The sequence below is a fragment of the Siniperca chuatsi genome, linkage group LG10 (assembly GCF_020085105.1).
Source record: "Siniperca chuatsi isolate FFG_IHB_CAS linkage group LG10, ASM2008510v1, whole genome shotgun sequence".
NCBI classification, from domain to species: domain Eukaryota; kingdom Metazoa; phylum Chordata; class Actinopteri; order Centrarchiformes; family Sinipercidae; genus Siniperca; species Siniperca chuatsi.
The window spans coordinates 15450687-15465068 of record NC_058051.1 but is presented as its reverse complement, the minus strand read 5'-3'; the positions used below and the strand labels follow the sequence as shown (position 1 = coordinate 15465068).

The window sequence follows — 14382 nt, the reverse complement described above, 5'->3', positions numbered from 1 at the left end:
GTTCCATGGAAGTATTCAATTATTTTTCCACAACACATATCTTAAATGTCACATCTTGGTAAATCAGGTATGAGCAGTGGTGGAATGTAACTAAGAATATTTACTCAAGTACTGCTACTTTATACTTGTACTTCACTACAATTCAGAAATACTATACTTTTACTCCTCCATTTATCTAACTATAGATGCTAGTTACTTTGCAGATTAAAGATTTTGCATACAAAATGTGGTCATTTTATAAAATATGATGTATCGTTATAGATTAACTACCAAACAGTATATACAATTGTTAAACATGAACGCCATGACCATCTACAACATTAAAATTCTGTTTACACATGAATGCATTAGTGATAGTTATCCAGTAATAACATATAAAATAATATAACACTGACTGGGGCCATTCCGCTGTATTATGAATATTTTTAGTTTTGATACTTTAAGTACATTTCGCTGATAATTTTGTACATTTACACAAGTTAAGATTTTGAATGACAAACTTTTACTTGCAATGGAGTATTTTTACATTGTTTTTCTGACGATTTTGACTATTGTGTTATTTTTCCGTGTAGCAGCCTGAAAGCAGCACGGGTTTCAGTTTCTTTCGTCGGCTCGCCAAAGTTTGTTTCTCGCGAGACTTGCGCTGTGTTGCAAGCAGGGTGAAATCTCGGGAGTTGTCTGAAAAAAAAAAAAAACAAGCGAAGGGAGTGAGGAACAAATAGCGTGAAGATTTAAAAACGTGCATTTAGCGGACGGCGATTCTGCAACATTTCGCAAGAAGGTAGACCCGCAACTTTTGATTATTTGAAGTTCTCTAACGCAGACAAACATTTCATTTAGCTTCTCTTTTCGTAACTTGGGGAAAGTTTAACTCAGGCTGCACGGCTTGCACTCACCTCGGAGCAGAAAGTCAAGTCGGTGGTCGGCAGTTGGTTCTGCAGGAATGTCGCAGAAAGAAAGACCCAAGTTTTATCGACAGGACGTCAACAAGACGATATGGGAAGTCCCGGAGCGATACCAAAACCTGTCTCCGGTTGGCTCTGGCGCCTACGGATCCGTGAGGTAAAACACTTTTTATGTTAGTTTGTGAACGTGTGTAGCTTAGTCACGCAACTTAACCTCCATTCATTTAGACGAGGCCTGTGCTGCAGATGCTAAAGTTAGGTTAGCTCGTCTCGATTGTTGGCTAACAAGGTGGAGCCACGATGTGCTTTTCAACAAGAAAACCTGTTGACTTGTTATCTATCTCGTATTATCCACTTTTAAAACTTGTAATTAACCTATCTAACTTCATTTATATTCACACAAGCCACACTGCAGGAAACTGCTCACTTGCAATGACGTTGAACCGAGATTCTTCATCTGATCAGTGAGCATGCAATCACAGAATGGACTAATACATCACTATTTCTTATTACTCACACACTGTAGCTGCAGATCCTGTTTCCAGAGGTTACTTTAATATAATTTGCTTTGGAAAAAGAGATTAAAATTTACATTTTGGTGTAAAGCCCCACCAACAGGTGATGTAATCCGAGTAAGTTAAGATCAGGTTAACAGATATTGTTGGGTGTTAATGTGTTTTGGAAGAATCTCGAGAACAAATATTACAAATATGTTTTTGACTCACTACCGTCCTATTGTTAATGTTACAATATTTCTATTATTCGTGGCTTCATATTTAATCTGATATGATACTGTAGACTCTTTCAAAAGTTATTTTCACTCATGTAGAATAGTTTAAACTCATTGTAAACAATTTAGATCATTGTTTTTGACTGGTTTTCTGACATTTTACACAACTAAATGATAATCATGTTAATTGTATAAATAATTGACAAACTGGTCAATAATGAAAATAATTATTAGTTGCAGCCCTAGTCCAGACAGTTGTATGACTTAACTGTAATACAGCCAATAAGTCCAACTTTCCTGGTCATACAAATCCCAAATGATGGGTAGTCTCAGTATATCGATATCAAAATATCAATATAATTTCAATACAACTCCCAGCCTTAACTGAAACATCTCGATAACTACTCATCTTTAGGGCAGCTGTACAGTGAGTGTTTCCGGTAATGATAAACAAATTTGCAGCACAGAGGCATTTACATTTACAGTGGAGATGGGATCATGCATCTTGATTTTTATTTTTTAGAAGACCTTGCTGGTAAGGTGGATTTCCTTAATTCTGCTTCGTGGCAAAAGCGTAAGCTTTCACAGGATAGACCCTTTGTATTGGTCTGCTGATTAAATAGGTTGTGCTGATACTATCTAGGACACAACATTGTCAGCGGTACACTTGATTTAGTGGGCAGATGTTTGTTTTGCAAATGGAAGCGGACAGCTGTGCTGTTGCTGGGCAATAGGATAATCTGTTGCTGGTCAGATTACTGTCCGCTCACCAGTGATTGTTCCCCCCCCCAAACAGTACACTGGCTTATATTGTCAGTGTTTACATGATGGACTCTACCCTCAGTTTACTGTGAACCTCCAACCAGTTTATTTATACTGGCACTGCACAGCTTTAATTGGTCGCCCAGCTAAACTGCGTTGTACAATGTTGAGATGACATATACCTGAAAACTATGCAGTAAATCGAAAACACTAATAATAATAACATTTTGTTGTCTCAATCAGAAATTGACTAATACATCAGCATTATTTATAAATGGACTGGTAAATGGACTGCATTTATACAGTGCTTTTATCCATTTTGTCTGTTATTCACACCCACACACACATACACTTGCACACTGATGTCAGTAAGCCACCATGCAAGGCACTGGCCTAACCATCGGTAACAATTTCGGTGTCAAAATGTGGAGACAGGTTGAACCGCTAACCCTGCGATTAATGGGTGACCCACAATATTATCCATATTTAGTTATCATAGTAGAAAAAGGTAGGCTACCATCATAGCAGTCAATGTCTTTGCAGCTTAATATTTATTAAAATGTAATTGCTGACATGTTTTGGCCAGAGGTCTTTGGAAGCTCCTTTTTCTAATTTGATAACTGATTTATATTTTTGAGGTTGAGCATCCAGTTTCTCTTTCTGCAATGCATATTTGTTTTTTTGTTTTATCTATACAATTGCTAGTATTAATTTATAATTTTATAAATGCATGTTTTAATGGGTTGACACCCACATTGGTACTGGATATTTCAGCTTCAACAACTTGTGATATTGGTGCATCCCTGGTCACAATGGTTTCTGACTCCCAGCAGTGGTCATAGGTTTGTGTCCACTGGCTATAACTATGGTTAGGTAAGCTGAGTAGGAGGAAGTGTTGGGTTTGGGTTAGAGACAGTCAGCCTTTAGAGTGCAGGACAGACTGCAGGCAGGGCGGCTCCCAATCTGCTGAGAAATGACATTTCCTGCTGATGTCGCCCTTTTCCCCAGCCTTCAGCAACTCTTACTGCACCTAGTTTGGTTTTGAGAGCAAACTCAGCCCATTCTGAGCAGAAACAGTTTTTCTCATCTGCCTACAAATGACAAGCTTGCTTTTCATTTCAAGTTCATTTCTAGTTCAGTATGCTGTCATCACTTGTAGGTTTTATTATTTAAATCAGTTCATGCTGACAAAAATTGTTGTATGTAAGTAGGGTTACGGTGATAAGTGTATTATTATTATTATTATTGATGAGATTTAAGCTTACATGCCCTCTTTCTTTAACAGTTCTGCATATGACATGAAGATTGGTTTAAAGGTAGCTGTGAAGAAGCTCTCACGGCCATTTCAGTCCATCATCCATGCCAAGAGAACATACAGAGAGCTGCGGTTGCTTAAGCACATGAAGCATGAAAATGTGAGTCGACTTGTTTCTCTTCCCTTTGTTCTGTTTTTGGTGGTGAACAGACATAAAAAAAACATTTGTTTGTGTTCGCTTACACAATGCCTCACAGTGAGTTTGCTGCAGTTTATTTACAGTTGTAGTTGCTGCCCATTGCATTCTTTGTGTTGTTAATTTGACAGTGGTTTTCATACTTTTGCAGGTGATTGGCCTCCTAGATGTCTTCACCCCTGCTACTTGTCTGAAGGAATTCACTGATGTGTAAGTTGAATGTGTTTGTTTAAAATAATTACCTTCATCCCACGTTTCCCTCTGCCCTTTGGCTCGGGGTCACCTCAGCAACACTTGTGCATAATTTAAAAAACTGTTCAACAAACTGCAGCCTTTAGTTTCTCAGCAGCAGACAATCCTAGCTATGGCTGGGAAACACCTGGAGACAGGCCAGCTGACTAAACACACTGGAACATTTCTTAGACTGTCCACTCTGTTAGTTATTCACTCTCTGGCTGCTACAAAAGGTATTTCACTACCAGCTTCCTTCCCTTGCTTCCTGCTTTCTGGCTTTGTGAAACATATCTGCTTTGCTGGCAAACAGGTAGTTGTTGTTTGTTGATGTTGAAAGTTGTTAGAAATGGGAAGTGGAAAGCTAGACACAGTGACTCAATCCTCAGACGTGCGTGCTGCCTCCCCCGTCGTGTGTGGAATGTCTGACTGTTCTCTTCTCTACACACACTGAGTGACTTGTATCAAGATCAAATTATGACGGCTCTCAGTCGACACCCGACATAAGAATGTGTCTCAACTGAATACTTGGAGTCAGATGTCTCTTCCCCACTCATTTTTGATTTCATACTTAATACTTCCCTGTATGGAAAACTATTCTTCAATTTGACTCATCCTAAGTATTTTGGAGCAGTTGGGGAGTGGACAGTGCAGCACCCTCGGACCTGCTTCATGTCTGAGGCCTTGGTCAACAGCACTGGCAGGGTTATTTCTAATGCCTAACATGCATGTAATTTTGTGTGGGAGGAAACCCACACAAATAATGGGGGAACATGTAAACTCCCAAGACCAGAACCCAAGAATTTTTAGTTTTGAGAGTAGGAGACAGTGCTCCCTGAATTTTAACTGGGAAACTGCAATGACTGCCAAACAGAAAATGATGCACATTTGAGCTTAGTCATACAACTACAGTTGAAGATATGCAGTAGCTATTTGGTATGTCATCTTAAGTAAGGATTTCAAAACCTTTTCCAAGTAGTTTGGCATATGCAAATCAACTATATTCACTTGTGCTAGAAAGTTATTTATGTCACATAAACACTACAGAGTTTATTAGGCAGTCTGTGATTGTGTTCAGGGATGTACTTGCAATGCTAGGGGATTCCACACAAAAAAGCGCCCCTGCCTTTTTCCCTAAAGTTTAATGTTTTATTTCATTCTTTCTGACTGCCAGGAATACATATCGTCTCTTTAACTGTATTCATTTCTGATAGTGGTTCTGCGAAGGTGGTTTTATTTATTTATTTGTTTATTTTGACTCTGACGAAGACACAGTAGTCTCGAAACGTTAGTCTGTTTGCACTATTAAAAGCTGTGAATTGGTGCGCGCCAGTCCCTTTTTTCCCTTGGTTTTGTTTATTTCATGGGAGGTGGCACACCTCTACTATAAAACACTGCAGGAAACCCCTGCATCCTTGCTATGCTACATATGCAGTCCGAGGCCTCCCTGACTGCTCAGCATAGGCAGAATAGGCTGCAGGTGCATTCATGCCTGCATTAAGAGTTGTCCACTGAGATCATCCAAGATACATTTTAATGCAAAATGTGAAAAAGGCTTCAGACATTGACATCTGGGTTCTGATGCAAAGTAGTGAAGTTTTCCTCAGTCATCTCCCCAAGTAGCCTCTCTCCCATGCTGTGTGTACATCACCTTCTCATATCTGACATGAAATGGGCTGTAGTAAGAACTGGTATCTTTGTGAATTGGGTTTTTTTTTTTAAAGGGAACTCCACCGATTTTACACATCGAAGTCTGTTTGCAGACCTTGGGGCATACCACCGCATATGTGAAAAAAGTTGTATAAAGCCCTTTGTGGCACCAGAGTGAGGTGCATGAAATCTGATAAATTGTCTCAAGTGATGTCACTTGAGTCAGCATCACTTGAGGCTAAAGACTACAAGTATGAAAAGGAAAAACATCTGGGGGTGTGGAGTTAGAAAGAAGTGAGGTTACAAGACCTCTGTAGCCTGCTCCTCATATCGGCTAGCGGCCCGAGGCTACATTAGCCGCTACTAATGTAACACACTCAAATATACAGCCAAACTGTCTGCAGTCGAATTGCATTGTGGGTAATGTAAGCACCAGGTTTTGACAAGGAAGAAGAGTGCATGGAATAAAGAAGACAATATCTCTGGTTTTGCTGCATCGATTTTGTTTGTTGATTCTTCTTCTTTCTTTCTTTTTTTTAACTGTCCATTGAGTCCGACAATGTTATAGTGCAATGCTAAATCGGGTACTCTTTTAATGCACAGCATTTTTGCAGAATGGCAACTTATCCCAAACTGGAACAGTACTTTACATAGAAACATACTGGAACTTCTTCCTCACACTTTGAGCAGTGGTGGCTGTGTTTGCTGTTGAAATGGAGAGCCATCCTCCCAAGACGTCCCACCCTCCTCCCAGATTAGCATAATATCATGGAGGACTGGAGGCAATACAAGGTCGCACATGTAGACTGTGTGTGAGACTGGGCTCCTGAGAGAAAGGATAAATAGAAAAAAGAGGGAGAGAGAGAGAATTGGTGGGTGGTGTGGAAACAGAAACTCATGCTGTGAAGTTTCTCATACTACGTAGAAGAATAAATGCTGAGTCACAGATTGTCAGAAGGAAATATAGCTCTCTTTATCTGCACATCTACTGGGACATTGGAAATATTCTGAATGCAGTATGATATCCAGGAAAAATCTCAGATATGCAGGTGCTGTAAGTGTGGTTTCCCCTTGGCTCTAAAAATAGTCACAACGTTGTGTTAAGGCTCCTCAGAGCTCCAGCCATGCTCCTGTTTCTATAGGAGAGCGGAAAACAGAGGTCACTATTTATATCCCCTTTTTTTTTCCAAGGCGGGTGAACTTTGGAGAGCATCTGTGTCCGTGTGTTCAAGCATAACCAAGTGCTATTTTAAGGCTTCGCGCTCTGTGATGTGTGAGAATAGAAGAGTATATTCATGAAATGGGTATTCGTTGAGCAGCAGACTGACGAAGCAGCACATGGCTCTGTATATTTTGGCTGAAAAACTGCCACTGTAGCATCCTGCTCTCGCCTTCTTCCCTAAGTGCTGTTTGGACATTTTAAACAGCTTTGGGATTAGATTTGAATTATTCACTGATGCAGTCCCATTAAACCCATTTATCTGGGTTTGTTGTTAAACTACATTCCATTTGTGAAGGGCTTGGCCTTTCACTGCCTCTGGAGGGAAGTGAAAGTGCAAAGACGTAGCAGCTAAACCGGTTTAATCTCATATAGCCGTATGGGAAATTAGTTTTGGACTGCAAACAACTCTGGAAAAATTAGTTGCAAGTGTAAATATATTAATTTATATCAATCTGGCTTTTTATGAAGTGAGAAAACATTGACATGCCTTCTGATATTTGTATCTATTTAAACTGTGATAACAATCTTTTATGATTGGCAGGTATCTTGTGACTCACTTAATGGGGGCAGATCTCAACAACATAGTGAAATGTCAAAAACTCACAGATGACCATGTGCAGTTCCTCATATACCAGATCCTCAGAGGGTTAAAGGTGAGGTTATTAAAGGGATAATTTGACATTTTGGGAAATATGCTTATTTGTTCTCTTGCCAAGAGTTAGATGAGAAGATTGATACCACTCTCATATCTGCTTAGCTCAGCATAAAGACTACAGTCATGAAGTCTCTGCTAGTTACCTGGCAACCTCACAGTGACGATAAAAACACAGGAAGTTACTATGCCTGGCCAAGAAATAGTCCAGCACAAACCACAACGTGTAGTTTTTACACTTCGGTTTTTGTACAGATTAAACAAACAAGCTATACCATGCTAAGCTAGCCATCGGACGGATATGAGAGTGGTATATCAATCTTCTCATCTAACTCTCGTCAAGAAAGCAAATAAGCGTATTTCCCTAAATGTTAGATGAATCAGTGGTTTCTCATTGTACAGCAGTGACTCTGACATTTTATGGGGTGGTAAAACAATACATCTTTTAAACTGATAATGTAATTTAATGCACATGTTCTCTTCCATCTCTCTCCAGTATATCCACTCAGCAGACATCATTCATAGAGTAAGTGCCATGTTGAAATTTCACTTTGTCTTTGACCTCGATTGGGTAAAAAATAGTGTGTCAGGGTTTATGACATCTTCCACTTGGCAGAGTTGGGCCTGTGCCTTGTGCAAACACTGAAGGGAAGGGAAGTCGTAAACAGGATCTTTACTTTTACATAGTGTTAATGATGTAATGCTTTTATTTTAATGTTAACAAACAAGGGCCAGATTTTTTCACTCATGAAAAGTAGGAATATTTCTCCAGAACATCCAAAATTATGCTTATTGCCTAAATTTAAATTCACATTCACTTTCGTCTCCTCAGGATTTGAAACCTAGTAATCTGGCAGTGAATGAAGACTGTGAGCTGAAGGTCAGTGAACTGCTGCTCTAATTTAAAAAAATGTTGTATCCACAAATGTGAATTTTTTGCAAACAACTCTGCTTTTTTGCATTTCAATTGCTCCCAGATTTTGGACTTTGGTTTGGCGCGGCACACTGATGATGAGATGACTGGCTACGTGGCCACCCGCTGGTACCGTGCCCCAGAGATCATGTTGAACTGGATGCATTACAACATGACAGGTAGATGACATTAAAAAGCTCCCTCCCATCTTCCCCAGTGACTTTCTGCACCTATACATCATGATAGATGAGATGTTTGACTATTAATGTTTGTGTCCTGCTTATCTGTATTTCAGTGGATATTTGGTCAGTGGGGTGTATAATGGCAGAACTTCTCACTGGAAAAACTCTGTTTCCTGGTACCGACCGTATCCTTTATATTTGAGAAACAGGTTAAACGCATATTGACATTGTTGTGGAAGTCCTGGTTTATTATGTATTTTTGCCAGCTCAGTAGCAGTAAAACTGATCTGCAATGCTTCTTTTCTGTTTCCTCTCATGAAAATCAGTTTTTTTGCTTTTCTCTTCCAACATGACGCTGCCTGAGGCAATTTAGATTAAAAATGTAACACAAATAGTACCTGTTTCCATGCTTCCCTCTAATGTTCCCACTGGCATGCTTCAACTCTTCCTACACAGTCAGTATGCATTGTTGGCTCTGGTCCACTTTCTGCCTGCACCACTGCCAGTCTTTGTATGGGCCTATAAATCTGCGGTGTCGGTGCTCAAGATTTTGTTTATGTTTGTCTCCGCCTGCCAATGTTTTCAGACTATGGCTGAGCTTGTAAGTTAAGTGTACAACAGGGCTGTCCGCTGCCTCCACTTTTGTCATGTTGTAAGCTGTCCACAAGTTACTTTTCAAATACTTAATCTTCTCTCCTCTGTGCAGACTTACGTGTAGGCCTTTTCTTTTGTCGTAAATATAGTGAAATTTAACATCACAGATGTTTTTTTAAGTGACATAAGTTTCACAAGGAGGATGAAGACTAACAGGTCAGATTACAAGTTTTCCCTTGTCCAGCATCTGGTCTTCCTTTACCGTGTGCCGGTAGACATTGATCAGTTGAAGCTAATCATGCTGCTCGTCGGAACTCCAGGGCCTGAGCTCTTGATGAAAATATCTTCAGAGTCTGTGAGTTCCCAAAGTTATACAAGGTTTTTTTATTTAACCAGTTTTCTGCTCCAAACTTGCCACTCTGCTGTACAATAACTTTGTGTGTATCTGCTACCTAACTGACAGCATGTCTTCCACCCTTCAGCTTTGTGGATTTGAGACTTGTTTCTGCCTCTTTAACTGGGTGTATTAAGTTACGGTTGCCATGATATGATTATGACACAGGTGATTGAGCTCTTGCTTTCACTGATTGACTGTAATGCAATATATTGTGTTGTGTCTTTCCTTTAAATTTGCCAATCCCTCTTCCTAACTTTTTGTCACATTTTGCTTCAAAGCTTGAAGTTTGCATTTCAACATAACATCGTAGTGCATCTAGAGTTAAGCCGCACAGTGTTAGATTGAGAAGCAGCTTCTTAACCAACTCTGCTCTGTCGCTATACTCCCCTTGACACAAGCTTCATAGATATAAACCAGCTTCAGCAGATAATGCGTCTCACAGGAACACCCCCAGCATCTCTAATAAGCAGGATGCCCAGCCATGAGGTGAGCAGGATCCACAGTTGCTTTCTTTAGACCACACAGCAGACCAGGGCAGGAGGATGGTCAAAAGTGCTACAACTCACTTTTTCTTTGCTTTTAAAGCAATGCAGCTCTTGGCTTACTATCCTGTATTTATCCTGAGTCATACCCCAAAATGGTATGAGAGTTTTCCATACTAACATATCCATATATAGAAGAATAACAGCAGTAATATTTGATGCTAAGATTGAACTATGTTAATCTTTATTTAACTTTAATTGTCCTAAGTGATATGGCAATGGAGGTGTTAATGGCCACACTAATGAGAGCGCTGGGCTCTAAGGATGGCAGCATCACTCAGTTGACTTTGGTCAAGTTGGGTGTAAGGAGCAGCACTGCCTCTAGGAACCACTACCGGGGATTTTAGTTTCCCAAAATCATAGTAATTGTGTGGTGTCTGACACGCGTGCTGCATGTAATTGTAACAATGATTGCCAGAAGTGGCTCAGAACTCTGTGTGGTATTTGCATTTCTGTGCTTGTCATTTCACTTGGGTAGTATTAAAATATGCAGTGTGTGCAATAACTAGGCTTACTGTTGGTGATACAGTAACTACTAACAATATTTTCTGTGCTTTGTTCTGTGGTTTTTGGTGCACATTTCTTGAAACTTGCCGTCTTGCTTCTCTCAATATGTTTTTGTGTAATTTACATGTTATTTTTCATTCCAAATGATAGAATAATTGCCAGTCTGCAACCTAAACTTTTTTGTTAACACGGAGAGGTTGATTATCAGGAAGATTATGACTTATGATTTATGATAAAATAATATCTAAAGTCTTTTTGTTATTGGTGTTGAGTCTTCACTCACACAGGAGACAAGGACAGCAGGGTCTTTTCTTTTTACAGGATACTTGGGGCTCATTATTTTTCAAGACAAACAATCTTTGAAATGTATGTAGTTGTGTTATTTAAAAAAAGTATTAAAATAAAATTCAAAAATCATGATGAAAATCAAATATTAAAAATAGTATTTGCAGTGTAAACACTTAATTGTTTAAACAGGACGGAGGAGAGTAGCACCACAATGTTTTTGCTCCTGCAGCTCTGATTTCGATGACACTAAGACGTCATGCTGTTGCCAGGCAACACATCAGGGCTGTCAATCACATGTTTGTTGCAAACTACACCTAGCTATCAACAGCAGCTGATTGTGTTTTTGACTGCTTGCGTCTCACTTCAGGCAGTCAAAAACCCAGTGGTAACAATCAGATCTAAAAAACTTACCTGAAACTTCAAGTGTCTCACTAATATTTCTCTATAAAACTTGGAATTCTTTTGTTTGTATCGCTGTAAAAAGGACTATCCCTCGTCACAGGAGGCCCTTGTTTACTGTAAACTGCCCTGATCAGTGTCATGCACAAGGAAGCGCGACAACCTTTGGGTGCGTGGGGAGGCTGCAGAGGGCTTGAGCTTTAACACCAACATATATGCTCTTTGTAGTATTTTATATAAATTCAGGATTCTGCGATACAGTGCAGTCACATCTGTAGATAGAAATATGATAAGCAAGCAGTAATGATTTGATGCAGGTGGCTACATTGAACAGAATCAGTAGCATGAAAACGTGCGAGCATTATGAAGCAGGCTGTACTGAATGTGAGCGACATGTTTCTGCTTGTTGGAGTGACATTTGAGTTACTGTATGTGTTTTCCCAGGCCAGGAACTACATCAGCTCCTTGCCACACATGCCAAAGAGGAACTTTGCTGATGTGTTCATTGGTGCTAACCCACAAGGTAATACCAGAAAAAACTGGCTTTTCTCAACATTGACTGTATTGTGTTATGATGCAAGCCCTGCCTAAAACTCTACATGGCAGGATTTTTAATGGATCATAGACCATAGTTTGAGATTTAGCTCATTCACGTGTTGACCTGTTTTTAAGCTGTGGACCTTTTGGAGAAAATGCTGGTTCTGGACACAGACAAGCGGATAACAGCAGCTGAGGCTTTGGCTCACCCTTACTTTGCTCAGTACCACGACCCAGACGACGAGCCCGAGGCCGAGCCGTACGACCAGAGCTTTGAGAGCCGCGAGCTGGAGATTGAAGAGTGGAAACGTACGTCATTATCCTACACAGAAACTCTTAATACTGGGAGAGAGAAAAAAATCTGCAGAAATCTATTCATGTTTTTGTAAAGAAAAAGGCATTAATGTATGCCATACTGACAGTAAAGAAACCTGATATGTGTTTGAACTTTTTCTCGTTTCTTGCAGGATTAACCTACGAGGAGGTGTGTAGTTTTGAGCCACCTATCTTTGATGAGGATGACATGGAGTAATGAGACGTGTTACCCACTTCGACCCCGGCCTCCAACAATTTGTAAAAACCTCGAACATGTGCATGAGTGTTAAAGGAACTCTCAGACACACTTGTATCAGAGTGCCTGCCAACCTTTGTCAGTCTTTATTAACCGAGCAAACATTGTCCATGATTAACTCTTGTAAGGAGATCATTACCAGCGCAAGGAAGAGCTTGACCAATTGTCATTATTCTTATTTATGAACCACTAATGTTGATGGTCTGTTGCTGGGAAATGTCACTTCTTGCCAATTGCTGAAATAATTTTATATTCTTCAGATTTTTTTAAAATTTAGACTTTTATCACTGTGACACTGAGATGCTGAAACACCTGGACCTATAGCTGTGCTATTTTGTGTTTTTAAATTTTCTATTGACTAACTTATGCATAAGCTTTTATGTCTATCAAATGAAAAAGTATTATGCTAATCTACCACTCACCCTGCCAAGCTGTCTCATATAGAACTGGGTCACATGTATTCAGTTATCGCCATGATAGTTCCTATATTTAAAAAGAGAACTTTGAAGGGTTTCATATCTGTGACAGAAGTTGATTTTATGTTTTTAGGTATCGGACAATTTGAGAATGTGCCTGTTCTGTGTAGTCATTGAGCTTTAGTGCTCACCAACTGCATTTCACACAGTTTAATGTTTATTTTGATAGTTTAGATGTTCTGTGAGACTCTTACATATTTTGGCTACACATAAAAATCTGAGCCTCTGCTGTTTAAGGACAGTGCTATTCAACAAGGCACCTAAATAAGAAAAAAAAAATGTTCATGGGTACACGCTCTGCTCAAAAATATGTAAATATCTGTGCCATATTTTTTAAATCTCTGAATTGTGGTTATGTTATGAAACAATCACTTTTAGTATACATCAGTTAAAGACTTTGTGTGCGTTTGTGAGAGTGTGTTCTTGGTTTACAGGAATTTTAAGTGTCATGCTAAAACTTCTAATAGAAATACTGCTTTAATGTGTAAAAGAGGGATTTCAGATGTATTTATGCTTTGTGGAGGTGGTATTTATAAACAACAATCAAAAGATCCCTTAAACTATTTTCAGTCCATCAGAGTAACTACTATCTTCAGTCCTTTGTTTAACAAAATAAACTTATTTTTAAGAGACCTACGCTTTTTTCAATTTCCTCTACAGCATGTTTTCTTTCCTATTTTCCAAACCAAATTTTTATCAGCGGTGCCAATCCTCAGTGATTTCACTTGAGAATGAATTAATGAATTGATGTGGATGATTTTGCCAAGAGTTCAATGACCAGCACATTTATTTTTCATTTTGAAAATTCATGATTCCCATTTACTTAATGCATATTTTGACTTTATCTCAAGCACCTACAATGATGACAAGTGCTGTATCTGCCCAGCAAGTGTACTTGAGCAAAACACTACAAAGAGAAAAACTACAACATAAAATTGAAAAACCTGAGATTGGCTGTTCAATCACAAACATGAAAGAAAAGCACTTTGTCTCAGAATAAGTGACTTTGTAAGTCTTGAGTGCACTGCAAATCATCAGTGTGCAGAAGGAGGCGTATTTGTCTGATTCTGCAGCACTTTTTTTCCCAATGGAAAATCGATGTCTTTATCTACAGTATTTCATTCCAGTGCCACATGTCAATTGCCAATGTCAAATGCCCATTAATCCACAATTTTGTAACACAAGACACTGACAAAATAATGCTAAAATTAGACCCTGCCCTGGTTTATGGACCAGAGCCTTGACATTATCAGGTAATATTAACTTAAAACAGATATATTGTTTCAACACATATGTTGGCTAAAAAGTAACAAGAAATTACAGTGCAGAAAGGCCAAAGTTATATTTTTATGGTAATTTAAAAATTACAGTTT

At 39.1% G+C, this 14382-nt stretch overlaps 1 protein-coding gene across 3 annotated transcripts; it reads left to right on the top strand.

Moving 5' to 3' along the window:
* Positions 1-3: 3 nt before the first annotated feature.
* On the top strand, positions 4-13641 carry mapk14a (mitogen-activated protein kinase 14a). 3 transcript variants are annotated; one of them, XM_044212324.1, is made up of 13 exons: positions 622-781; positions 867-1062; positions 3683-3812; positions 4000-4058; positions 7493-7604; positions 8100-8129; positions 8436-8483; positions 8581-8695; positions 8812-8883; positions 10096-10175; positions 11870-11948; positions 12098-12271; positions 12430-13641. In XM_044212324.1, the coding sequence occupies exons 2-13, from the start codon at positions 944-946 to the stop codon at positions 12492-12494; spliced, it is 1083 nt and encodes a 360-aa protein (XP_044068259.1). In that variant the 5' UTR covers positions 622-781; positions 867-943; the 3' UTR covers positions 12495-13641. The 3 variants fall into 3 exon arrangements, with proteins under 3 accessions (XP_044068257.1, XP_044068258.1, XP_044068259.1); XM_044212322.1 differs by having other exon boundaries at positions 4-1062; XM_044212323.1 differs by lacking the exon at positions 10096-10175 and adding an exon at positions 9568-9647 and having other exon boundaries at positions 4-1062.
* The last annotated feature ends 741 nt before the right edge of the window (positions 13642-14382 follow it).

Coding starts and splice junctions, on each gene's coding strand:
- mapk14a (XM_044212322.1), top strand. CDS start 944: ATGTCGCAGAAAGAAAGACCCAAGTTTTATCGACAGGACGTCAACAAG. Junction 8,130..8,435: donor CAGCAGACATCATTCATAGA/GTAAGTGCCATG, acceptor TCGTCTCCTCAG/GATTTGAAACCTAGTAATCT. Junction 11,949..12,097: donor CATTGGTGCTAACCCACAAG/GTAATACCAGAA, acceptor CCTGTTTTTAAG/CTGTGGACCTTTTGGAGAAA.